The following is a 27,007-nucleotide window of genomic DNA, read 5'->3' as shown; positions in this document are numbered from 1 at the left end:
TTTCAATGAACATGACTGTTGCCGCACCTGTGGAGGAGGTTCGGGTCCTGGAAAACCACACCATGCCGTTAGCAGCACACTCCACTGATGGCTTGAATATAGAGTCAGTATTGGAATTTAGAGTTGAAAAAGTTGGTCACTATTAAGCTTCTCTCCGAGCATGGATTGCCTTTCAAGAATCAAAAGTGAAACATTTGAGCTTCCTGACAATTTAAAATACTAGATTTTCTTAAAATCACACAAAGGGAAATGGAAATGCCGGTGAAACGAATCCCTGTATATCTCTCTGCAGGGATATGCGAGGAATGTATTCAACTGATAGGATAGAAGGTGCTTACAGAAATCAGCCAATGATTTGCCAGTTAAAGGCCTGTAGACCAGGGGTCCCTGGGTGTGTCAAGGTGAATTCATGTGTGAACTCTTCAAATATAACTAACTTTAAAATGTGACATCTTCAGGAACATCAGTGACAGGAAGAAAGGTTCAACATTCATTTTATTGGTTTGGTTTTTTGAGTACAGTGGTTATTTTCAGCCATATTGGCATTCACAGAGAACAAAACAAAAAACACAAAACAAGTAAAAGTGGATACAAGAAATCTAGCTTTATGATAATATATCTGGCTCAGTCTAGTCGTTATAACAATAACAACAACAACAACAACTATGCGTACCTGATCAACAACAGACATATGATGCACAAACACGTAAAAACAGTTATGAAATGGCACTAATAATACTTTTGAAATTCTGTGTGTTTTATAAAAGGACATAGCTATTTACATTCAATTTGAATAATTACCATTTGGAGAAAAAAAAAACAACAACACAAAAATACTATGAGACTGACAACGAGAAATAAAACACTGATTATTCAAAATCTGGAGATAAAATATATATATATATATATAATATCAATTATACTATACGAGTAGGTTCCATTATGTAGTTCAAGTGCTAATTAATAGAAATATGCAGGGGATATCTTCCATGGGCCACACTAGGCTCCCCTGTGAGTGGCATAACTCAAGGTGCAGCTCAGAGGTCAGAGGTTAGGGAAATGGGTCAAAGGTTAGAGGGTTCAGTCATGGCTCTGCCTCTGAGACACAGTAATAAGTGGTTAGTACAGACATAGAGAACAAAGGACGTGAAGGGGAGGGGACATAACCTGGGCTAAGCAGATTTCCACCCCATCACATTTGAAATACCTGTTTTTAACGACATGTTCTCTTTCATATATCTCTCCATGACATGCTCTACTAATTGTTCTGTGAGAGCAGTGTGAAGAATTGATGAAGTGGTTGATGAAGGATGGACTGGCTACTGGTAGGAGGGTCTATGAGGCCAGTACTTGTTCCTTATTGGTGGCCACGGTTGTCACATGGTGCAGGGCGGTTTCCGTGTAAAGGTCTGCAATCCCAGTTCAGACGGATCACTTGGATGATGTCTCAGAAAGTCCACAGGGTCCAACCGATGACGAGCAATGACTGGTTGGCTAACAAAGCTCTTTTAGTGACTTTGGTCATGTTGCCTACACAGATCTTGCTAATGGGTGCTAGATCTTACCACGGCCTGGATAGAGTTTCATAACGCATAAGCTACCCACATCATTCAGTATCTTATATCAAATCAACCTAGTGCCCAAGTCGATGAAGTAGCACACAAACATTGATATAAACATGACTCACTGTCCACTAGCCACCATCACATTCACAACGTATTTACTTAGAAAAGGGAAATGTGACCATCATCATTAGCAGCTCTATTCACGACTCCCATTTAAAAATAGAAATACAAAAAAAAACATCTGTAATATTGCTAGGTATGTGGCCTATATGGACGGGTTGTATTCTACAGTCAGGTTTGCTGAGTTTGTCTGGGTGTGTGTTAGATGGTAGTGTGTGTGTTATTGGGTGAGAGAGAGGCGTCACTACGTGTCTGTGTGAAAGCATTAGTGCTCTTGCTATAACGCTCTACCAACCCCCCCCATCACCGATTCCCCCTAGCGCTTCCTCTCTTTTCATAAACATCTCTCCATTTCTGTCGGACTGTCTCTCTCTCTCTCTCTCTCTGTCTGTCTGTCTTTTGCCCAGTCCCGTCGGTCTGGGTCCTGGTGTGTTGGTGTAGGCGGTGCTAGCAGACAGTCTGCTGGCTGGACAGGGGGCTCTCCAGGCACACGCTGGCAGGAGAAATCTCTGGACGGTTGTTCTTAAACATGGAGGAAATATAGAAGGCCTGGAGAGACACGGATAAACAGAGACACAACACTTGTCATTTAGACGCCACCACGAGGATCCCTCGACAATCCCAGACAGGTATCACAACTGCCGGAGAGACTGGTTATACAGCCCGGTGAGGTCACGCCAGACAGGGACTGGATAAGACACCTGACGTACAGATAGTTTAGGCAGATGGAATGTGTTGGGGCAGTCCTGGTTTGGTCCTGTGTGCCTGACCCAGAGCCGTGGCACCAACACTTACCACCCAGTAGGCGGTGAGGCCTCCCTGGACGAAACCGGTGATCACGTCGGTGGGGTGGTGGCGGTAGTCCGAGATCCGGCTCAGCCCAGTGTACACGGCTATCATCACCAGGAGGAACTGCAGCAGCGGGCGCAACAGGCGAGCCCCTCGCCACGACAACCGCGCCTGCAGGTAGAACTGAGAGAGGAGGCGCGGGGGGGTCACGTGACCAGTCCTGAAACAGTATGTGCCTGCCTGGAAGTGTGTTCACTGTGCACGTATTAACAATGATACAGTGATCACACACACACACACACGTCCCAAGGGAAGGGAAAAGACCCTGGCATTAATCCATCCCCACTGCCCTGGCGGAGGGAAGCAGGTGTCATTCTTCCCCTGTACTCCGAGGCCAGCCGCTTGGCCCACGGCCCTGGTAGCGTGTTGCGGCAGTTCCGACACATTCTTGAGGACACAGTCAGTCTGCAGTAGTAACACTATCTACACGCCAGGAAGCCACAGATGGAATGGAGGGAGGAAAGAGGGAGGGGAGAGCGCTGAAAAATGGGAGGAGATTGGAAAGAGGGAGGAGCGAGGGAGGAGGGAGGAAAGTATTGGGAACAAAGATTGAGGCTCCCTGTTTTTCTCAGGCCACTCAACTGCTCTCCCACTCTGTCTCTTTGTTTCTCTCCGTCTTTCTCCCTCCCTCTTTCCCTTTCTGATCGGTGGTAGATGTGGGGTTTCTTTCTTCCGGAAATCAATAGTTTGGGAGTGAGAACAACCAGAGAAATCTGTTAATGTGTTTTTACATGGTGATTTCTTTCAGTTTCTTCTACTGAAATGTCATCCTCCTCATATCTTTTCCCATAATTAGTTTGCTGATTATTCCAGTCATATTCCAGGCCATTGGAGACTTAATGAAGAGGAGGAATTCAATTTGGAATGTGAATGAATACATTATGGGAACGCAAGCTCGAGCCATGATGGGCTTTTGTCTTCCAACGGTCATTTATTCCCTCACATTGTGCCCCCAACCAATGGTCCAGTACAGAGAGCCAGACAGATGAAGAGATGGAAAGAGGAGGAGGAGGGAGGAAGGTCTCTTGTTGAAAGAAGCCTGTCGATCTCTCAGCAGGCTCGGCCACCCCTCCGTCCAGACTCAAAACAAGGACTCCTCTGTCTGCACTCTCTCATTCCCTTCATCTATTCATGTTCCCTGTGGAAAACTCTCTCAGACTCTCTCTTTTGCCCTATCTCTCTCCCTCTCTCTTTCTCTCCTTCCATTTGAGGCAGGATGCCTTTACAAAAGTTGCTTTTCTTTTAGTTTACATGTATATTGTGTGTGTGTGTGTTTGTGTGTGCAAGGGCAATGTGTGTGTATACATTCTTTTTATTATCATAATGGGGACTAAAAATCCCAGCAAGGATTGCAAAAACAAGAAACCAAACTTTCCCATGAGTTAAAATGCTAAGGGTTAGGATTTTAAGTATAAGTTACAATTTGAGTTAGAATTAGCGTTACAATTAGCATTAGGTTTAGACTTAGGGTTAGACTTAGGTTTACAGTTTCCCACAAGTATAGTAAAACATAAATTCAGTGTGTGTGTGTGTTCGTGTGATCTAGGCCTGTGTGTTATGATTTGGTTTACTTTAGGTTGTGGCATTACTGGATTAGAGTTAGGGTTTGGGAAAGGGAACATGGATTCTGGGTCACGGTTAGTTCTCGACAAGAACCTAAGGCAAAACATGTGTTTGTCTGCTCTGTAATAAAGCTTCCCAGTGTTATTGTTTTGCTTGAAGTGAAAACAGTAATAAGTAAACATTTAACTACATATTTTCCAGTAATTACAGCTCAAGCGTGTAACTTCAGGTGTGTACATGTTACTTTGGGGGTGTGCTGATCTTTCTATTGCCACAGGTTTGTGTCTGTGTGTGTGCCTGTATGTGTGTGATCCAGGGCAAATATCACATGAAGGGATCAGACATCCACATAAAGATAGCAATAATTGGTCACCAAAATGTTTTTTAACTATAATGACAACCGAAAATGACATTTCTGGCTTCTGGGTTCAGTTTAGGGCAAAAATGTACAGTTGGGGGTAGTTTTGGAATTATTGTTACTTTTAGGTTCAGGCATTATGGGTTAGATGTTAGCAATAGGTTAGGTTTAAATATAAAGGTTTGGTTATTGAATGATTGTTACTTTTAGGTTCAGGCATTATGTGTTAGGTGTTAGCAATAGGTTATGTTTAAATATAAAGGTTTGGTTATTGAGATTAGTTTATGTTATTGTCAGGTTTAGTGTAAGGGTCAGGAAACATTGTTCTCTGGTCCCCACAAAGATAGAAAAACAAAATGGTGTGTATTGGATTGCCAGTGACACTTACCGCTAGGTAGAGCATGGTGTACATAGCAAAAGAGGAATGGCCAGAGAAAAAGGACTTTCTGAAAGAAAGACATGGCATGAATGTTAATCATTAACAAACTTATCTAGTGTAATGTTTCTGTTCACAATCATTGTTAAAAAGAGAATATTCTGAGTTATGGTTGTTAATCACTACAAAACACATTTTAAGTTAAATTGAACTGATCTTAACTTCAGCTGCTAACCATCAAGAAAAATACAAAGTTGGAAGCTACTGCTATATACATATACATATACACATACACATACACATATATATATATATCTATCCAACCACTCATCCATCTACTTAGTGATCCAACCATATTTATATATATATGTGCCATCAGATTTTTATTTCTAATATATTTGCACACATTTCTAAAACCCTGTTTCTGTTCATGGGGTATTGTGTTAAAAATTAGAAAGTGAGAAATTACGTATATAACACAACAAAATCTGAAGAAAATGAAAGGGTCTGCATACTTCTGTAGATACATTCATTTTTTACATCATCACTACAGGATAGCAAAGTTTATGACATCAATACTACAGGATAGCAAAGTCTACAGTATGACATCAACACTACAAAATAGCAAGGTCTATGACATCATCACTACAGGATAGCAGAGTTTGGATCAATGACATCAACATTTCAGTCAGTCCAGCACTGGTTTGCACTCAAACCGACTGGAACTGAGCTGGAATTGAGCGCAACTCTGATATTAAACAGATTCACACCCGCACTTGGTTAGGTCAGTACGGTTTGACCCTCTAGTCTGGGGCATAATTATGTCTCTGTACTGACCTGGCCTCCTCCACCATCTTGTGGTTCTGCTGCCTGCAGTTGACCTGGGCCATATAGGAGCCAGGGGAGCAGTTTAGAGAGGCATAGGTCACATTGCACACCGACAGGAAGTTTGGTCGCAGGCGCCCCACACTCAGCTTGGCCATATTGGTGAGTGATTGACCCACGCAGCAGCCGAACAAGAAGCTACCCAGCTCCTTGTAGAGACAGGACACGTAGAGGTTCCGTACAAATGCCCGCGAGTGCACGCCACGGAATCGCACTCTGTAACACTCTCCAAGTGCAATCTGAATAGGAAGAGAATCCATCTTGTTAGAGATACACCCACTCATCCATCCATCTATGTAGTGATCTACTCACTCATCCATCCATTTACTTAGTGATCCAACCAAATCTCCATCCATCTACTTAGTGATCCAACCACTCACCCATCCATTAGTTATCCAAACGCTCATCCATCCATCTACTTAGTGATCCAACCACTCATCCATCCATCTACTTCGTGATCCGACAACTCATCCATCCATCTACTTAGTGATCCAACCACTCACCCATCCATTAGTTATCCAACCACTCATCCATCCATCTACTTAGTGATCCAACCACTCATCCATCCATTTACTTAGTGATCCAACTACTCATCCATCCATTTTCTTAGTGATCCAACCACTCATCCATCCATCTACTTAGTGATCCAACCACTCATCCATCCATCTACTTAGTGATCCAACCACTCATTCATCCATCTACCTAGTGATCCAACCACACATCCATCTACTTAGTGATCCAACCACACATCCATCTACTTAGTGATCCAACCACTCATCCATCCATCTGCTTAGTGATTCAACCCCTCATTTATCCCTCTACTTAGTAATCTGCTCACTGCATAAATCCCTTAAATGATTCAAGGCCTCATCTACCCGTCCACCATGTGAATGATCCACTCATCTACTTGACTTGCTGAATGGCTGTGTCTCCTCCCAGTGAGTGGCGTGTGTCACGACGTCAGTGTGTGTCAGTCTTACCGTGAGCCCTGTGATGACGATGCCCCCGGCGATGAGAACCCCGTCAGGTATGGCCTCACTTTCCAGGTAGGGGTACGTGATGCTGGTGTCGCCGCAGAAGAAACCCCTCCGGTACGGAGTCACCGCCTTCAGTTCACACGCAAAGAACGGGATGGAGGCTGAAGAGACAGAGCAGGACAAGGAGGGCTTATATACAAGTTGTGTGTCTGCATGTGTGTGTGTTTGTCTCAAGGAAAAGAGAGTAAGTTAACAACAATGTTGTATCACATGATAAACCCATACACATAGGCCTGGATGCAATCTGGTGAGGGGGCAGGTCTCAGGCCTGTCACTCATCAACTGACAGGATCCAAGATCTCCCAAAGGATCTGGCATTCCTCACATACTGGAAAGCTCCAGCAGAGGGGCTGGGAAAGGGGGGAAAGACACAAACGGGAGAGAGAGAGATGAAGAGAGACAGAGGGAAAGCGTTGAAGGGAGAAATGGACAGATTCAGGGATGACAGTGCAGAATGAATAACAATTCAGGAGAGGACAACAGAGGAGAGCCATTGCACAGAAAATCGCAAAGTGGTGAAAGCCAAAGGGTTTTCCAGGAAACTAATATCCAGGCGACTGTTTAGGCTACAAATACACCTCCAACACAATGGGAATAAAGCTGTATAATGTCCATGTGTTTTATTGGTTGGATTCATTTCATTTATAAATTAATTGTGATGATTTACAGCATATATAACACATCTACTTTTAAAACAGAAAAAAATAAGTTTTACCTATTTACAACCATTTCATGTATTTTTCAACAATTAACTAAAAATGTTAATGTTCTAACTGGAGCTTTGCTGTAGAAATGAAGGGGATGACTGGCAACAGTCATGTTGTTTAGACTGTCCATCTATGTTAAAAAAAATCATGCTAAATTGGATGCAGTTATAAACATATCACAGTCTACTCCAGAAACTCTAAAAGCCTTAACAATGTAAGTGACCTAGCGTGTCAACAATATTTTCGAAACACTAACCTTGGGATGACTCCACAGGATTAATCATTAATACTACATTTTTATATTGTGAGTTTCAATAGGACTGTATTAAGGACATTTCCTGGTTGGTTAACCAATTAAAGGTATGTGTGCAGTCAGAGCGGGTGTCATGGATTAGGGTCAAAGTCTGTCTTTCTTATGCAAACAAACCTTGCTGCTGCAGGCTGCCTGCGCGCTCGGCTGGTGAAAGTTCACTGGGTCAGGATTTGGTAACCTCGTTAAGACAGAGGCGGCACGGTATGGATGGATGAAATTCAAAGCCATAGCTGACATAAAATCTAGTCCACTGTACTCCACTGAGAACTTCTAGCCGGTGTTAATTTCTGGCCCTCTTCAGCTCTCCCTTTGCCCCTGAACCAGGGAAAGCAAACTAATGATTAATCTTGCTCTCATACCACAGAGCCTGGAAATGAAACAGTCCCCAGGCAAACAATGCTGCTGCCAGGGAATATCAGAGACTACGTGACAGACGAGGACAACACGCGCGCCATTAGAGGCAGTAGATCAATACAAGCAAACAGTGAGTTGGACCTGACAGACTTCCCGTCCACCAGAGTTCAACAGCTTTAAGCCCACCTATGCAAGATATAACCGTCAATACTCTGTGCAAATTTCAAAAACAAGAAAACAGATCCATACACCTGCCCTTTCACCACAAGAAAATCGGTTATAGCTATTAGTGCAAACTAAATATATGTCAATTCACATAGACTGCGTAGCGTAGGCCAACTTAGTCATGAAAATTCTTATTAACCCGCCCTGTTGCTATGTAGGCATAATTCAGAGGTTGTAGTCTTTCAGTATTGCAATACCTCAGATGTTGTAGTGCTTGGGTATTTTGGTACTTTCCTCATCCCTTGTCATCCAGTCCTATGGGAGCTAAACCTGGGCTAAACAATTAAAGGGGCAATCCAACACAAAACCTCTGTCACATCTGCGTAAAAAAACTGTTTCAGTGAGTAAAATAACACATTTTTAGTGGCTATTTAAATGTGAATTGTCGATCTGGAAAAGAGCAAATAACATAACATTTAATTTATTAACAAAAAGCAAAACAAACATATATGTTGGGTTCTGATGGGGTACGGTAGTTCGTATAGTTGCTACGTTATTCTTCAAGAATCAATGGGCCTCATTCACCAATACTTGAAATTTGTTCTTGAGAAAGGTCCTAAGAAAAGTCTATGTCAGATTCATGACATGTTCTTAAACCGCAGAATTGTTCACACCTATGTTCTTATAATGATGATCCCCATTGTCCTTCTAAATTGAAAGTGACGGCCAGTTGTTCCTAGTTAGCATAGGTGAATGCCATGCCAATGCCACACAGAAATTCAAAATAAAAATTGAGAGGTCAAGAATACCCAAACCAAAATCTAAAAATGGTGGAGCTCCAAATGTAAAAGAAACTTAAAACCTCAGTACCTCCACCTCAGTAGTTCAGAAGTGAAGGTACTGCTACAGGAAGGGAACAGAAAATGAGCTGTCACATTCAGTAGCGTCAGTAATGGATATGAAATAACAAAAAAAGATGCATGGGATGCTATTACTTGTTCAGTGAGCGCTGTATCTGGAGAATAATGCACAACTGAGGAAGTAATGAAACAAATTGTACCATCTCAAATTTGATGCCCAAAAAATATTGCCAAACAGAGAGGAATCATGTAAATTATTATTAACAAAAACAAAAATGTTATTAAATATTATAAATGATGAAATATTATTTCAATCCTATATATTATAAAACTGTGGAATTGAAGAAAACACAATAACTAATTATTTGGCACAAACATGTCTGCACTCAGATATGCATAAGCATGCTCTTGAGTGTATGTGGATTCTGTTCTTACTTAAGAACAAATCCCAAACAGAAAACAATCAATCAATCAATAAAATGTATTTATAAAGCCCTTTTTACAACAGCGGTTGTCACAAAGTGCTTTACAGAGACACCCGGCCTTAAACCCCAAGGAGCAAACAACAGTAGTGTTGAATTTCATTGGTGAATGTCAGAATGTTTGTGGAAACTGCATAAGTGGGTTTTAAATAGGGTTGGTGAAAGAGGCCCAATGTGCACATTTAACTAATTCAGAAGTTGTAAGTGACAGACTTAAAATGGAACTGTAGAATAACATTGTATTATGCAACTTGAATCAAAATAGGTACACCCTAATCCAAGGACTTTCATTTTCATTTTTATTGGGCTCCAGAATATAATTTATTTTCTACTGTAATATTTGTTTTCAAGGACTTTCATTTTCATTTTTATTGGGCTCCAGAATATTATTTCTTTTCTACTGTAATATTCGTTTTCAAGGACTTTCATTTTCATTTTTATTGGGCTCCAGAATATTATTTATTTTCTACTGTAATATTTGTTTTCATGGTCGAAGTGCTGCAAACAAACAACTAATAAAGGAGAGCAATAAGAAGAGACATGTTTAAGCCAAGACACATGAGAAATGGATATTAGACAGGTGGACATCTGTCCTTTGTTTTGACAAATCCAAATTTGAGATTTCTGATTCCAACAGCTGTGTCTTTGTGAGATGCAGAGAGGGTGAACGGATGATCTCCGCATATGTGGCTCCCACTGTCAAATATGGAGGTGTGATGGTGTGGGGGTGCTTTGCTGGTGACACCGTGATTTATTTAGAGTTCTAGACAAACTTATGACTGATACTGTACATATAAATAAAGTGACTCTCTGCTCATGACATCTGCCTTTACTAGAATCAGAGAGAAAGACCCAACACAGATAAAGATATGTGCTCTGGTTTACAAGAAAGCACTGGAGAGGAATGGAAAACAAGAGAGGGAGGGAAGGAAAGCAGAGAGGGAAACATGTTGCAGGCAGATTGCGAATGCTCTGATGAAAATGAAGAGACAGATCCAGAGAGAACGACAAAGACAGAGCGACAGAGAGATATTTTTCATCTGACCCTGATCTCTTCCTTGTCTAGGCTACTCCTCCTGCTTCTTTTGCCAAAATCACATGCTCTGCTTTTTAGCCAAAACAACAAACACACACACAAACACGCATGACATATACATAAACACACAGTGCAAATCAGGGCCTGTAACTCTAAACTGCAGCACTCTACACACCAAATCTAGCCTTTAACATCACACAAGGGCCTTACACCACTATAAATAAGCTGCATTTTCTACATAATAAAATGGTGACTGTACTTGGGAAGGACCAGAGTTTGAGGTAAATAGTTTGATCTTCAATCCGAGGGTCTCACAGTTACTTTGAAGATCTCCCAGCTTTCTTTGTTGAACTGTTGCCCTCACTGCTCGGACCCACAGCACTGGAGTAGCCCATAGAAATCATCACAATGCATCACTTATTGTATTCGATTACAAAAAGAAAAGCATAGGAGAACACAGAATTCCTGGTCCCAAACCTGTTTCAGACAAAATCCCTCTCTAACCTTAATCCAGTTATCTGTGTAGGTGTATCACACGCGGGCTGAAAGGGGAAGCTGGCTCAACACACAGATATACTAAAGCCCTGGGTTCAAACCCTGTCACAGACCTGGACAATGAACCAATCACTGTTCCACAAACAGGTTGGTGTGATCACATGGTCCATAGGCCCAAACTGTGACAGGAAGTCACCTACGACCCAGACGTTAATACCACTTGGTGTGACAGACAATGTGGCAGGGCCAACCAACCCGGGCCACATGCACATCAGGTCAAAGACTAGTTACTTATCCTAACTAATACATTTCAATACAGTCTACCTAAATAGAGACATATTTGTGGTTTTCACTTCATTGGCTTGACACAGACGTCTCCTAGAAGGGAGATGTAGTTCTCTTGACCCAACCACACACTCAGGTCAAGAGTGTTGAAACACAATATGGGACTTACAGCTCCACTCTGAAAACACATGTCAACATCATGTCTATGCTCCATCCATCTAATGCAATGAATTCTCACTTGGTCTCTCTCTCTGTATCTTGCAGTAGAGTTATGGTTATAGTTGGTCTTCTGAGAATAATCAATTTTATTCTGGGTTGTCAGGCTGCTAATGGACAGTGTCTCCATTACCGTCATAATGTAAGTGTAGAGCTGGCCGCGAGCATCAGATTCGGTCCAGGGTCATTTTCAATAGTTTCTCACAGTAATGGGAGCCATCAACCACTCAGTAACCAAATGTAATGGTTTATGACTGCGACCCTGTCAATTATGTATTGGCTGCTCTGGAAATATATGTGTTGTTTCCACATTTGTAGCCATGAAGAACATAAACAGTAAAGGTAATCACAAAGCTCTTGAAAATGCTCCCATTATGCAACAGTCTACAAAATAGTGTCTGTCAGGTTGCCAGATACAAACCTCAATCCACAAATTGTATACACTCCAGTCCCTCCAACACGATTAGAATAGGAGGGCAAGTCTCAAATAAAGCATTTCAGTCAATCATATTTCCTGGCTTTTTAGAAAGGAATCAGAGTGCTTTTTTCCATAATCACAGGTGAGATGTTAAGGAAGCAATGCAGACTAAAAGTAAGGCGCTCTTGAGTTTTGTTTGCGTCTCATGTACTGTAGTGTATTGAAATGCTTGGGGGCATGTCAGACAGGTGCCTAACTAAGAATAATCTTCAAAATGCATAGTTAAAGCCAAATGTACTCAAGGTTTCACATTATCTATACTATTCTCATTTTCATGGTCAGTGAGATATCTGTAACATGTGTAATGGTTGCAGATGTCATGAATAACAATGTGTCATAGTGGGTCATCACGATGTTTCACATCCTACTGTTCCATTGGCTTGTAAATGTACCACATTTAGTGTGCTTGTTTTTGGATGGTGTATTTACTAAAGTGAATGTTGATATCTTGAAAGGTCTGCGTTCTTATTAAGATTCCATTGGAAAACATGGGCTATCAGACTTTTTCTAACATGTTTAGTCTCTCCACAAAGCACCCATAACGCTTTCAATTTAGTTAATTTGCTTTCAACAAGCAAATATTTTGTGGTCCACTTGTTTGGGTATACACTCCCCAGAGAGATACTACACAAACGGAAATGAAAAGTTTCACTGGTATTTTGTTTGTCTATTCTGTGAGACATCACACTTGTGATTGCGTGCAAACGTCACATCAGTAATGCTGGAATCGTCCATATGTTACTGCAGCCGAGCACACACAGTAAACCGAGCCAGCACCTTGCCTGGCTACCCAACCTCATAGATGTCAAAGAGGCCTGAGCCAGTCACAGTAAAGTTCCAGTCTTTACACTGGAGTTTACACCCGCTCGAAACACTTTCACAACAAGACGCAAAGACACGCCGGAGCCCCTGAACTCATTTGTCAGGCAGCTGTGAGCAAACCTCTGCACCTGGCCAAGAGCAGATTGGGGGAACACAGCGGCCAAGCAGAGCGGAGACAAGAGGGAGGGAGACAGAACTATGTCGAAAGTGCTGTTGGACGACAATCTCAAAATGGGAATCATTTTAAACAGTCAAAGGGGAGAGAGCAAGAGGACAAGGCAAGAGAGAGAGACGGAACGAAAGGGGTAGGAGGGGGAATGAGAGCAAAGGGGATAAGAGGACAGGGAATAAAAGGAGGACTGAAAAGAGAGGAATAAGAGGACAGGGAATAAAAGGAGGACTGAGAAGAGAGGAATAAGAGGACAGGGAATAAAAGCAGTACTAAGAAGAGAGGAATAAGAGGACAGATAAGAGCAGAGGGAATGAGAGCAGAGAGAACGAGGGAATGGAGGAGAGGATATATGTGCCTCACACAAGAAACTGCTCTGGTTCTAATTTACACTTCTATGACCACAGCCCAGAATGAGCTCACTGTGAGAAGAGAACAACACAGAAAAAAACCAAACAGGGCAGCCATGAAGAAAGTGAATGACAGCAGAAAAACAGAGTCAAGAAGAGGAGGGGCTGATGTTATATGTTTGTTATTATGTTCATCACTAATGGGGATGCTTTGTGGCCATATTGCTCATAATGTGTACCAGTCCATAAAAAAGAGAGAAAAACATGGCTGGATGCAGTACATAAATTGACAAACACAGGCAGTGATAGAGGGGGATAAACAAGGATGAACAGAGAGGGGGAGAGAGGGGTTGGATAAGGGGTGGAGGGTCCACTAAAGAGAGCGGGAGAGAAAGATTGAGAAAGAAGAGATGTGGTGAAGTGTTTCACAGACGGAGACGATTAGCGGTGGTTCTGGAATGTGAGGGTCAGAGATCTGGGCTCTGCTGGGACCCACTCTGTAAACAGAACCCCGCCTCGCCCAGCAGAATTCCCTCAGAACACACACGCACACACATACACAACCATACAAACCACACTAACACACACAAACAAACCCCAAAACACCACACAAACCAACACGCAACCAAACAAACCAACAACACCAAACCAAAAGCAACCCACAAAGGCTTTCATAAATCCTAGCTAACACAAAGAACCCCCATGAAAGCAGCAAAACCACAGTAAATCAGACAACCTATAGACAGGCACTAAACCAACACACAGACCCAAACTAACCTTGGTTACATCATTAAAGTCTATCACATTTTGACAGCTAAAGTCTATCATCCTTTTCATTCAAACAAAACATTTCATGCATGTTTGTCCATGGTTAATATTGTTCAGCGACTTTTTGAACCTGAATGCTAAAACGTAGAGGAGATAAAGTTGACCACTGAACACAATTACAAATCCAGGTCTTCATCACTTGAAACTGTGGAATGGTTGAGTTGACAATTCTTTTAAGTGTTTTACAGAATGTTGGTGAATGTAGGATGGTGAATAATTGTACTTGTTTTGACAGTGTACGCCAGAGGTTTTGACATAAAATCAAGCAATGATAATGAACTTAAAGTATAGATTGTCTAATCTTATTTGAGGGTATTAACGTACAAAGGGATGGACAGTATTTATGATACATGTATTTGAAATACATATTTGAAATACAAAATAGTATTTTGTCATTTGTATTTGATAAGGTTGATGAAAATGGCATTGTATTCTTTATCAAAATACTTTAGTGTTTTGTAATTTGTAGTTTAAAAATACTGTAAAATACTTTGTGAGAAGTGTACATGATGACATAATAAAATTGCTGCCTCTGATACTTAGTAATTTGCCCAGACTTGTTGAGATCTGAAAAGAAAATGTATCCATACCCGAAGAAGGTCGAGATGAGAAACGTGTAGGTTGCCAGCTTTTCATAGGTTTTTAGCATAAATTGCTAGTTTTAGTAGCCTAGGCTAAATTCGTTTACCAATTTACATATTGTTCTAGCTAACTATTTGACCCAGGTAGCAGCCCTCACAGTTAACATTAGCTTGTTACTTACAGACTATGTTAAGTTTTTGTCGGTTGTGCACGAAAACAATTATAATAAAGCATTTCAGTGTTGCACAACTTCTGAACTGTTTTGGAATATCTGGTCAGTAGTTTTCTCTATTGTAGTATTCTCTATTTGAGTTTAAGTAAATCTTATTATTACACAATTAATGTGTTTGTGTCCTCTATACCTATATCCCGAGGCTCTCAATAGATTCATTGGTTGGATTTGGGTTAATATTCCTTGACAAGTTGCTACCTTCTGATTATGTTTCTGGCTATATTTAAAATAAAATTAAATCATAATGGTTGAAAAAGTGCTAAAATGTTTGTTTTCAACATCCAAATAGGTGTCCAATGATTCATAAATAAATAATTGATTGCTAAATTATTGTATCCTAATTGCAGGCCCGGTTCCACAGGGGGGCAAAAGTTGGCATTGCCATCTCAGGTGGAAAGTCGTGGCCCCTCCGTTTTGTTTCCCCATTTACACAGCCGATCTTATATGATTTCAACCCCTTCCAATCGTCATAGGCAACACCATACGATCATCACAGATCAACACTTATCGATCGGCTTTACATGCGCATATATACGTTTCTACATTTTTCGTCTTGGGGAGGGGGGGTTGCGCAGTGATTAGACAGGTACACTGGAGAGGCAACAGCGAAACAACCCCCAAAAAGGGAATAGTTTTGCAGGTGGTGGCCACAGACAATTGCTCTATCCTTATCCTTCCTGACTGATTCTTCTCTAGTTCTGCATTTTTCTAGTGTCCTTACTGTGTCACTACTGGTAGCATGAGGCGGTACCTGCAGCCCAATCAGGTTGCACAGGTTGTCCAGCTCCTCCAGATTGGCACATCCATACGTACCATCACAAGAAGGTTTGCTGTGTCTACCAGTAAAGTCTCAAGAGGATAGTGGAGACACCAGGAAAAAAGTCATCAATCCAGCAGCAGGACCGTTATCTGCTCCTTTGTGCGAGGAGGAAAAGGAGGAGCACTGCCAGAGCCCTACAAAATGACCTCCAGCAGGCTACTGGTGTGTGTTTTTCTGACCAAATTGTCAGAAACAGACTCCATGAGGGTGGCATGAGGGCCTGACATCCTCTAGTGGGACCTGTGCTAACAGCCCAGCACTGTGCAGTTTGACTGGCATTCGCCAAAGAACCCCAGAATTAGCAGGTCCACCATTGGCACCACGTTTTCTTCACAGATGAGAGCAGGTTCACACTAAGCACATATGAAAGACGTGAAAGAGTCTGGAGACTCCATGGTGAACGTTATGCTGCCTGCAACATGATCTAGCATGACCGGTTTGGCGATGGGTCAGTCTGGAGAAGCATATCCTTGGAGGGTTGAACAGACCTCCATGTGCTAGCCAACGGTTAGCTAGTCAACTGCTGTTAGGTACCGGGATGAAATCCTCAGACACATCGTCAGACCTTACGCTGGTGTAGTGGGCCCAGGGTTCCTCCTCTTGCAGGATAATGCCCGGCCTCATGTGGCCAGAGTAGTTCCTGGATGACGAAGGCATTGATACCAATGACTGGCCCTCACGTTCCCCAGACCTGAATCCAATTGAGAACCTCTGGGTCATTATGTATCGGTGCATCCATCTCCGCCAAGCAGCGCCACAGACTATCCAGGAGCTCACTGACGCCATGATCCGGGTCTGGGAGGAGATCCCCCAGGCCACCATCAACCGTCTCATCAGGGGCATACCTAGATGTTGTCGGGAGTGCATACAGGCACGTGGGGGCCATACACACTACTGAGTCACAATGTGATGAAATTCATGCAAGTTGGATCAGCCTGTGATTTCAATTGTTTAATTTGATCTTTGGTTCGAAACCAGCCCTCAATTGGTTGGACATTTTGGTTTACACTGACCGTCGTTACGTTCAAGTCAAGTTCAAGTTCAGTTCACTTTGTTCTCAACGAATTACACAATGTACAGTAAAGATTTTGATCTTTAATAGATTTCATTTATCGAGACTTGATGTGTGATTTCCTTAATTTTTTTGAGCAGTGTATTTATGATTAACAATCAAATTATTAATTCCTTATAAACTAGTTGCAATTAATAAAGGTGCCATCAGTTCTTATTCTTATTAATGACTAGTTTGTCACTGAGTCAGTGTTGCTGATGCAAAGTAGGCCCTTCATTACCAAACACCAAGTAACTACATTAGGACACAATTATTTGTCTTTAGCAAACTGTAAGTTAAACATTAAAGTGTTGGTTACTTTAAAATTAACCTTCATCTGGGTGATCACAGGGAAATGTGAATATTTGATCTGTTAACTCATTGTTAGAATTATCGCATGACTCGTTAGGCAGAGAAAAGCTGTTGCTATCAAACATTGTCTAGTTAATCAATTGAGTCAGTGTACTGGTGAAGGGACAGATCAAATAGGCTGATATATGGAAGCTTTGCGAAGTAATTTCATGCTCCCTTGTAAATTTATTTTAGTATTTTAAAATACAAAATTACAGTAGTTTATTTTGATACATTTAAAATTAAGGTATTTGGTATTTGAATTTAAAATAAATTTTGATGTGTCTTTGCCAATATCTGAGTATACATATTGCTTCTGCACTAAAAGTATTTTTGTAAATGAAGCAATTATGTTCAGTATTTGGTTGCATACCTTTTGCATGCTATAAATGCCTGAAGTCTGTAAACCATTGAGAACCATTGACCTGCCCAGACACAGGTTATCTTCTATGATAAGGCTTGGTCAGGCCACATTTGTTTGTTTTGAGCGTTTTTGCATTCATTTGAATTTTTCTACAAAGAAATCCATATTCAACAGGATTTCCTTATCTCAAGATTGTCTTGACCAGGAAAGAAACTTCCCAGATTTGTCTATTATTATTTTCCTGCTACTGTCAGGAGTTACATCATCAATGAAGCCATTTCCAGGGAGTAAATACTTATCTAATCTAGGTATATTAGTGTTTACAGTACCAGTGAAAAGTTTGGGCACATTATGAATACTGTGCACGTAACTATTATATAATAAATAGTTATATAATACACATAAAATACACATAAAATATAATGTATACACTATATATATGATTATCAGGAACCATTAGTCCTGTGTTCCAATGGCATGTTGTGTTTGCTAATCCAAGTTAATAATTTTTAAATTACAGGCTCAAAATGGCCAGAAACTAAGTTACGTTCTTCTAAAACTCGTCAGTCTTTTCTTGCTCTGAGAAATGAAGGCAATTCCATGCAAGAAACTACCAAGAAATCTCATACAATGTTGAGTACTACTACCTTCACAGAACAGCGCAAACTGGCACTAACTAGAATAGAATAGGACAGATTTTGACATTTGAGTGTCTAGTTTGAGAAAAGGTTTGCGCTGTTCTGTTCTGAGTCTAATTGTACCCGCAAAACACCAGTCTCAACGTCAACAGTGAAGAGACGACTCTGGGATGCTGTCCTTGTCGGCAGAGTTCTTTCCCTGTCCAGTGTCTGTGTTCTTTTCCCCATCTTTATCTGCCTCTTCACTGTTGACGTTGAGAGTTAAATATCAACAGAATTACCCTAATACCTTTACTATACAATATGCCTACTTGTATTCTAACACATTTGTATCAGTGTTAGACATCTGTGTAACATTCTGCAGCACTATGCATTTAACATCCTTTTAGGTAACACAGTCACTATATAGGCTGGTCCAAATCTCTCCATGGATGCTGAATGACCTCTCAAGGGGAGACTTTGGCCAACCACCCACCTGGCTGTCCGGTTGTCCTGGTTAGGGCCAGGGCATGGGAAAGCCCTTATGGACAGAAGAAGAACATTAACCCCTATCCTCCAGAGGTGGTCCGTCTCTCTCTAGGTCCAGAACTAGTGTCTGGTTCCCAACCTCAGATCTAAGCTGCATGTTAATTCATAAAGTCAATCTTGCAGAAAAAATTCTATTGTGGTCTGTTGTAGGGAATCATTACAAGAATAGGTGCTGCTATTCTAATCTTCATAACACCCTGCTGTAATCCCTAATTATAGTAATGCGCCTATGACAGGGTCTTTCTCTGGACTGGAATTGTAAAATACTCCTCCTATACAGAGCTGGACTTGTATACCCTGAAGACTGTCTGTTATCTACCTCTGTTGAGTCAGTGAAAGTCATAGGGTAGGCTCAGGTATTGTGTTGCACCTGACATTTAAAGACAAGGCGTCTTTGTATAAAGTAGTAGCTGGGTGTGCAAGCCTCACGCCCAATGCTCACCTCTTCCCTTCCTCCAGAGGTGAGCCAGATAAGCCTGAAACCGGAGATAAAGTTGTTGGCACTAGGGGCTGTGATTATGATTAATACCTCCTTCCTAATTAAAGGTACTGTGCGTGAAATGCTTACGGGAGAGCTCTACTGTTTTCTCTCCCAAGGTCGGTTGATCCAGGTGGTACAGGATAAGGAGTGCGCGGTGGTGGGGACTTTTGTGGGACCCTGTTTTGTCTGCCCCGGCGGATGCACAAAGACTCATCAAAGAGGAACAAAGAGAGAGTGAGACAGAGGAACAAAAACCTCCCTGCAGCTTTTCACTGACAGCACCATCTCCTGCAGCTGGACTCCACACACAAACACACACCGACCAGTACACAGGGAATAAAGTCAAAACAAGTGATGGGGGGGGATAAAAGAGGTGCCATAGGTGCCACCCCCCCAAACAACCCCCCCCCCCCCCACCACCACCACCACACCGCAGCCAGTGCTGTCTGTAGTCTCCAGGCTGTGTTGCTGTTACCGTAACCAGGTCCAGACACGCTTCCCTCCAGCTTCTCTATTCTCTCCACACTCCACTGACCTTTTTTGTACTCTTGGGCTAAATGGGTGTGTGGGGTTCTGGCTGACGGGAGAGTTGGGAAAGGCCTGCCAACCCGCCCGCCGTGTCTGTGGCATGTACGTACTGTATGAAGGGTGTTAAATTGGTTTATATGGTCTTTGGCGTGAACGTAAAGGGTGTATTTGGTTCAGGCCGAGCAACTGGGGAAGGGGGGGTGCGTCATCCGCATGTGACAGAGTATGGGGTTCTGAGGAATTTATGACTCGGGTGTGTGTAAGTTGGGGGAGTGAAGGTGAGATATATGTGGTGAGGAATGAGCTGTCAGACTGTTTGGTTTGTGGTTTGTCTATGACTGGAAGAGCTTAAGACAGCCAGACAGACGAGAGTTGGGGCTGAGGCAGATCAGGGGGGATCCGCCAGGTGAGATGTGTCAGGAGGCCAGGATGATGGAGAAGATAGGGGACATGCTGGAAGCAGGGTGGCGCCAGGAGCTGGACTGCCTGAGAACTAACTTGGAGGAGTGAGGGGGAGGGATTAGACAAAGGCTTTGTCTACAGACACATTTGGCCAGAGATTGCAAAACTGAAACCCAACATCCCTAGGCCTTACAATTACAAAAACTTTGCTAAAAGAATACCTAAAGTTTTGAGCAATTTACCAAGTAATCGGTCAGTGCCACTTCCGCTCTACCAAATCAAAGACAGACCCCTGTGGGAGCAGTGATATGTGGTGAGGTCAATGGCTGGGTAATCACTGGCTATTATGAAAGCCAGATCACAAAAAAACTGTAATGAAGCCCAAGACCTCAATACAACATACAGCTCCAACAAACACAGTAAGGAAGCCTATTACCTAGGCCAAATTTAGGAACTATTTTCACCCCCTAAAAACACCCTGAGAGAAACCGAAGGCTACATTGGCCTTATCATCCAATGAAATCACATAACACATGGCTCAACTCTAAAAGCCGTAGCAACCTATCAGCCATTAGTGGTGGTACTAAAGAACAACCTAGACAATCTAAGAAGCTATTAAGTTGCTAGCACACACACCTTAACAAAACTGTCAAATGAGTTGCTAACAAGGGACCTACCAGCTGTCTGTCCTAAACTACACCGACACAGGCAATGTAATTTCCTTCCAACATGTTTATGGCAATGCGAAAGTTCCAACTACAGTATGAATCCAGTAAAAAAAAAAAAAAATTAAGATATGCAAAACAAAGGAGCCTTATGTTTATCCTTTCCAACAATGCCGACAATGGTCTTTGAAGCTAGCTTCAACTGCAACCAAAGTAGCTACATATTAGATCATCTCTGGTGCTAAATGTTACATAGGTTTAAAGCAGTGTTTCCCAATCCTGATCCCGGGGACCCAAAGGGGTGCACATTCTTTTTTGCCTTAGCACTCGCACACCTGATTCAAATTAAAGGCATGATGATAGGTTGATTACGTCAATCAAGTGTGTGAGTGGTAGGGCAACGTCTGAATGAAACAAAAACATGCACCCCTTTGGGTCCCGAGGACCAGGATTAACAAACACTGTTTTAAAGAAAGGCTAATCGCAAAATTGTTAGGGCTTTTCACCTTGCCCGCTCGCAGAATCGATCTAACAACTTTCTTAAGTATAATGTACATGGGAAAGGAGTCAGCATGCTTGAAGCTGGACCACCAGTTATGCCCCCCCCCCTGCCTCTGGAAGTAAGGGGCATAACCGGTGGTCCAGCTTCAAGCATGCCGACTCTTTTCCCACACCCATCACACACTAGCCTGTCTCAGGCGCTGGGTTAATGGATGTGGTATGACAGAGTGAGAGAGAGCGTGGCATTTGAGGGGCATCGAGGTACAGTATCTGGGCTAATGCCATCTACCCGGGAGGGAGCTGGATTTAATGGAACCCTGAACTAACACTTACTGTCATAAATAAAGGCTTGGTACAGAAAATGGCTGGCAGCATCACTTTTCACTTTAACTAATCATTGATTGAGTTTCTTTTATTGAGTGCTGCATCTGTCAGTGCCAGTTACTGGCAATTCCACGCAAACGTCAACCTGAGCATGCAGAAATTAAATCTATAATTTATGATTTTTTTGTGGACAACATAGAGTAACTGGCCAAGTTTTAAAGCATTTCAACCAGTCATCCTCCAACTTTTTTTTCTTGTCATTCCATAAACAGCTGTCTCCCAGTTAGTTATGAGATGTTGAGAAAGCAATACAGCCCAAAGTGTTTGGAGTTGTTTGTGTTCTACAGTCTTGTAAATATTTTAAGAATATGCAACTTTCATTGGATCGTCTGGGAAACTTCTCCAAGTGTTCCAGTTCCTGTGATTGGTCTACCCTTTCGTTGTCATGACGTCTGTAACTTCCTGAATGGTAGTGGATGTGATGGATAATAACGTTCTGGTTGAGCCAACAGGGAGGACATTTGCTGATATTTGACTGTCCCATGCCTGGTGGAAACCTCCATGAATAACATGTTGCTCCACTTTTTTTGTTCATGTGATGGTGTTGTTCCTGGCTGTATGATATTAAGGATGTCTTCATTCAATCCTAAGGTACTATGCCTTCTGCTGAATTATTTGCAGAAGGCATAGTACCTTACCTCTTCTGTAAGACATCAAATGTGTCATTTAAATGTAATGTAAAATGTAATGTACATCAACACACAATGTAATCACCCCTTATATCCATGTAATAACATCATAATGTAGGCCTTAGATTAGGGCTAAAGACATTGAATGAAAAGTGAACCGGTTCATTTGTAAACAGAGGCACTAGCATGCAACTCTGCATAACACTGCCCACACAAACACAGTATAGAAAGACAGCCAGACATGGTGACAGACAGACACCCACACAGACACAGACAGACACACATACACATACACACACACATACAATCCCACAGAAAGACCAAGAGGGAGCAGACTGCTCCAGTGACATGCTGGAACATGCCGCCTCTCTCACCATCTTTTCCTGAAACACAAACCCACTAACACCAACGCACTGCATCAGTAAGACAACACACACATCAACACACACTCGCACACGCTTCAACCCTCCCCTAATTCGGAACGCCTTCCGTCCCGAAATGGTTGGGTTTAAGTAAGGAAAGAAGAAGAGGGAAAGAGGACAGGGATTAGCAGGAAAGAGGTGACCCTTTGAGCTTTCTGATTACTACAAGAGATACAGACACACCTCTCTTCCTCTCTGGTGAACTGCCTCATTTCTTCTTACCCCCCCCCCCCCCCCCACACACACACACACACACACACACCAACTTTCCTAAGTAACACACTCACACAAAGAGAGTAATCTGCATTGTGGTGTCTACCTGTCACTCTTTGTGGTGTCTAGAAACTGTCTACTACAGACTCAAGTCACTTCCAATTTACAATATAACCTGGAATTAGGCTGTCTTTCAGGGAGATCTAAAGTGCCAGTCCTATACATTTGACTGAGCCTAGTCCAGACAATTCAACTCAAATCCATACACTTAATTATGCTATTCATTTGGGTCAGACTGTTATGTAGACATTTCTGTCACTAGCAAAGATTAATGGACTGTGAGGTCACTGATGACAGTTTTCACCAACCACTAAAGGCTATTAAGGGCCCACATTTCCAAGCTTTATTGGGTTTATGACTGAGTGAGGACCACCTGTGCTGCTGGAAAGAGAGAGGGGGAGGAAGGAGGCAGGCAGGTAGACATGTCTCCGCCTGCCCACAGGTATGTCCGCGACTGACCTCTCAGCTCTGACCCTGCCCATGCTACTTGAGGCCGTGTCTCCACCACAGAATGGCCACGGGGTGTGGATTCTCTTCAGACCTGATTCAACCTGAACCCTTTTAATAGTGCAACAATTGTAGTAGAAATGCCCACAAAACAAACACATACAAGCACGCAGACACACACATACACACAAAAGATTGCGACATCCGCATGCTTGAGAAATACAAACACAGAGTTGAAGCAGCAAATCAAATCTATGTGAAATTGTCATGAAGTGTCAGAGTGCCCCCCCCCCCACACACACACACACACACAAACACAAACACCCAAAGCCCCAGTGAAAGCCTTCGTTACGATGTTATCCTTGCTTTAGGCTGTGATTAACAGTAATTCATAATGCCATACCACATGTTTACTTCATTTTACCACAGTGAAGACTTAAAAGAAAAGTACAGTCGGAGACAGAGGGGATCGCAGACAGCAGAGAGGTGGATTCACTCTGATAAGGATTAGAATGCCATGCCTTAGGGAAAGTCCCAAATTGCTGTAATGAATTAGTCCCTCGACTGGGTGGATAACGATGGGTCAACAGCCTGAGGAATCTACTGCTGACATTTAGGGAAAATTTGCTTTGAACTCCCTCATACAAGGCACACTGTTGGAGACTGAAAGCTTCTGTTGATAATGGCATTTACATCTACCAAGAAAGAACCGTCTGTAAATGTCCCCTGATGCTAGGAAACATGGCGGCGAACAGAAAGGAATGATGACATAGTTAACCAGGCTGTTGTCAGAGGTGAGGGAGGTGAATACGAGATGATGATGATGATGATACAGTTAACCAGTTTGTTGTCAGAGGTGAGGGAGGTGAATACGAGATGATGATGATGATGATACCGTTAACCAGTTTGTTGTCTGAGGTGAGGGAGGTGAATACGAGATGATGATGATGATGATACAGTTAACCAGTTTGTTGTCAGAGGTGAGGGAGGTGAATACGAGATGATGATGATGATGATACCGTTAACCAGTTTGTTGTCTGAGGTGAGGGAGGTGAATACGAGATGATGATACAGTTAACCAGGCTGATGTCAGAGATGAGGGAGGTGAATACGAGATGATGTTATGGTTAATCAGGCTGATATCAGATGTGATGGAGGTCTACAGGATATGACAATGATCATCATCATCCGGATTGTCACAACCAGAGGAAGTGCTGGTTTGACTGAATGTGGTAGCTATGGAACAGGAACTCATTGTCACACAGCCCCGGCCTGAGGAAGCATGCTAAGCAGGCAATGTCTCGTTGTCAATAGACTTTCTAAAGTCACTTTCAAAGTCTTCTCACGCATGTTCTGTCCAATACGCAACATGGTGAGCGGGGTCTATCAAAGTTTTGCAATGCAACAAGCAGGCTGGGACAAAGGGGGTCCACCAAGACCACAGTCTACCAAAGGAGGTAATAGAAGACCTGCAGGCATGCATGAGAACAACAGGCAGCATGAGAGTTAACCTGTCTGCCAGTGTATCTGTCAATGCACCAACAAGCACCTCATAACCGCCAACGGTGTGCTAGCAGACCTGTCAGTCTGCCTGGACGGGTTCCGCCTTATACTTTCTACTGTTGGTGTAATGACCCGTCAGGACTATTGACGTCTCAAAAACAAATCCTTTTTTCTGTTTTTACCAGGCTGTGTCAGATCTAGGGGTATCATTAAGCCTGCAACGTGTTTCACTCATATTAGTTGAGGAGTAATTAACTGATAACAATGAATTTCCTAATTTCTGCCAGATTGTCAGATTGCCTCCACATTATGACTTTAAAGCTGCCAACCCTATCTGAAATTATCCTGTAGGCCCATTAGCTGATTCTTTATTGAATTATGCTGGCTAATCTGGCAGTAATTTTGCTGTGCGCATAAGGGATAATGCTGCAGGGAATGTAATTTGACATTGGAACACTGGTAGAGTAGCAACTGGTTTGTTCTATTCCCATGCTCTTTTCTTGAGAACCTACTGTAGGTTGGGAACCCAATGGAGGTTGTCATGGGAACTCAAGAATTCCCAGGATGACTACCCTGAAAGCTGGTCGTCGGTGCTTAGAATACCGACTCACCACGTGCAGGGGCCATGAAATTACTTTTGCCCTTTTGCAAATTGCTGAATTAACCTTTGAAGGAATGTATTATTGTATTGTGACCTGTTGAACTTGTAGACCTGTTTAACCTTTCCGTTCGTTCTTAACGTCTGGTGTTGCGACAATGTTTCGCACGAATGTGTTTGATGGACGTCTACTATCTGTGAAAAGTAAGTATTGATTTGTGTGCAGTAATTGCCCATCCTGTGCTATGCATACTAAAAGCGATAGTCAAGTGAATTATATTAAATGACCTTTTCCTAAAATGTGTAAATACTGAGATAAGGTCCTAAGGAAATGTATGCAAAGCTAGCAATAACGCCATGCTGCTGTTTTGCATAAATGCTTTTAATTAATAAAAAAAGTAGAAGTGGGTACATGCGCGAAGAGAGGGTTATTCCGACAAACAGAAGTATATAACATTATTCTTACCTACGAACAGACACAAAATATCCAAGCCAACCAGCATCTTTCTCTTGGTGCAAAACGAACTGTCAGCAGGTTCTGCGAGGATGTGATTCTTCCCAGCGCCGTTTTCCTTCATCGTTTCCCCGGCTCCCCCGTTGTCGGCTAACTGCTGCTGAAGTTCAGCGTCCCGTGGGAGAGTAATGGTGTGTGTCGAGTTGAACTTTTGCATAGTTTCTTGTTTTGAAAACAAAAATGTTAACGTTGTCTCGTTGCTGATTAATGACAATATCTCGAAAAGTTGGACATTCAATTCCGTCCGAAATGTTTAAAATAAGAATGACTGATTATTGAAAACCAAGAAAAACAACCACGCACAAGTAAAGACAGGTATCAAACCTTAAGCATCCTCTAAGCGAAATGAAGACAACTTCACAGACATATAAATGAAATGAACTGAAAGAGAAAAGTCTAGCAAAGTTTGCATTTCACTGGACCCAGTGACTGGTTCTGCACTGATGCTGCTCGAACTTAAGCGCTAGCTAAGTGAGCTAACTTTCTGAAGGAAACTGTAGTGTTTCCTCTGCTCAGTTCAAAGTCACTTCAGCCAGCTTGCTGGTTTGCCTCGACAAATCATCAGGCACGTTAACCTGAAAGCAACAACAAAATGTAAAGGGTACCCAAAAGACGTGTTGCTAAATCCGTGTGTCAAACTTGCCCTTACAATATTTCCATTCAACTATTCCAAATGCCCTCTCCAGGGCCACTCTCCATGTGTAGGGTGTGTTTTCCATTCGGCCCTCATGTTCCTCACAATTGTCCCACCCCAACTAGGAAGAGTGGTGTTTGTTGGTTA

General features: G+C 42.3%; 1 protein-coding gene across 1 annotated transcript; it reads right to left on the bottom strand.

Moving 5' to 3' along the window:
• Positions 1–477: 477 nt before the first annotated feature.
• Positions 478–27,007, bottom strand: ppap2d (phosphatidic acid phosphatase type 2D). The gene is made up of 6 exons (XM_010874357.3): positions 26,179–27,007; positions 6,697–6,854; positions 5,669–5,955; positions 4,844–4,901; positions 2,481–2,657; positions 478–2,234 (listed from the first exon to the last, which is right to left on the bottom strand). Exons 1-6 carry the CDS (start codon positions 26,381–26,383, stop codon positions 2,133–2,135), a joined length of 987 nt encoding a protein of 328 aa, XP_010872659.1. The 5' UTR covers positions 26,384–27,007; the 3' UTR covers positions 478–2,132.

The sequence above is a fragment of the Esox lucius genome, chromosome 11 (genome assembly GCF_011004845.1).
Source record: "Esox lucius isolate fEsoLuc1 chromosome 11, fEsoLuc1.pri, whole genome shotgun sequence".
NCBI classification, from domain to species: domain Eukaryota; kingdom Metazoa; phylum Chordata; class Actinopteri; order Esociformes; family Esocidae; genus Esox; species Esox lucius.
This window is presented reverse-complemented; position numbering and strand designations above follow the sequence as displayed.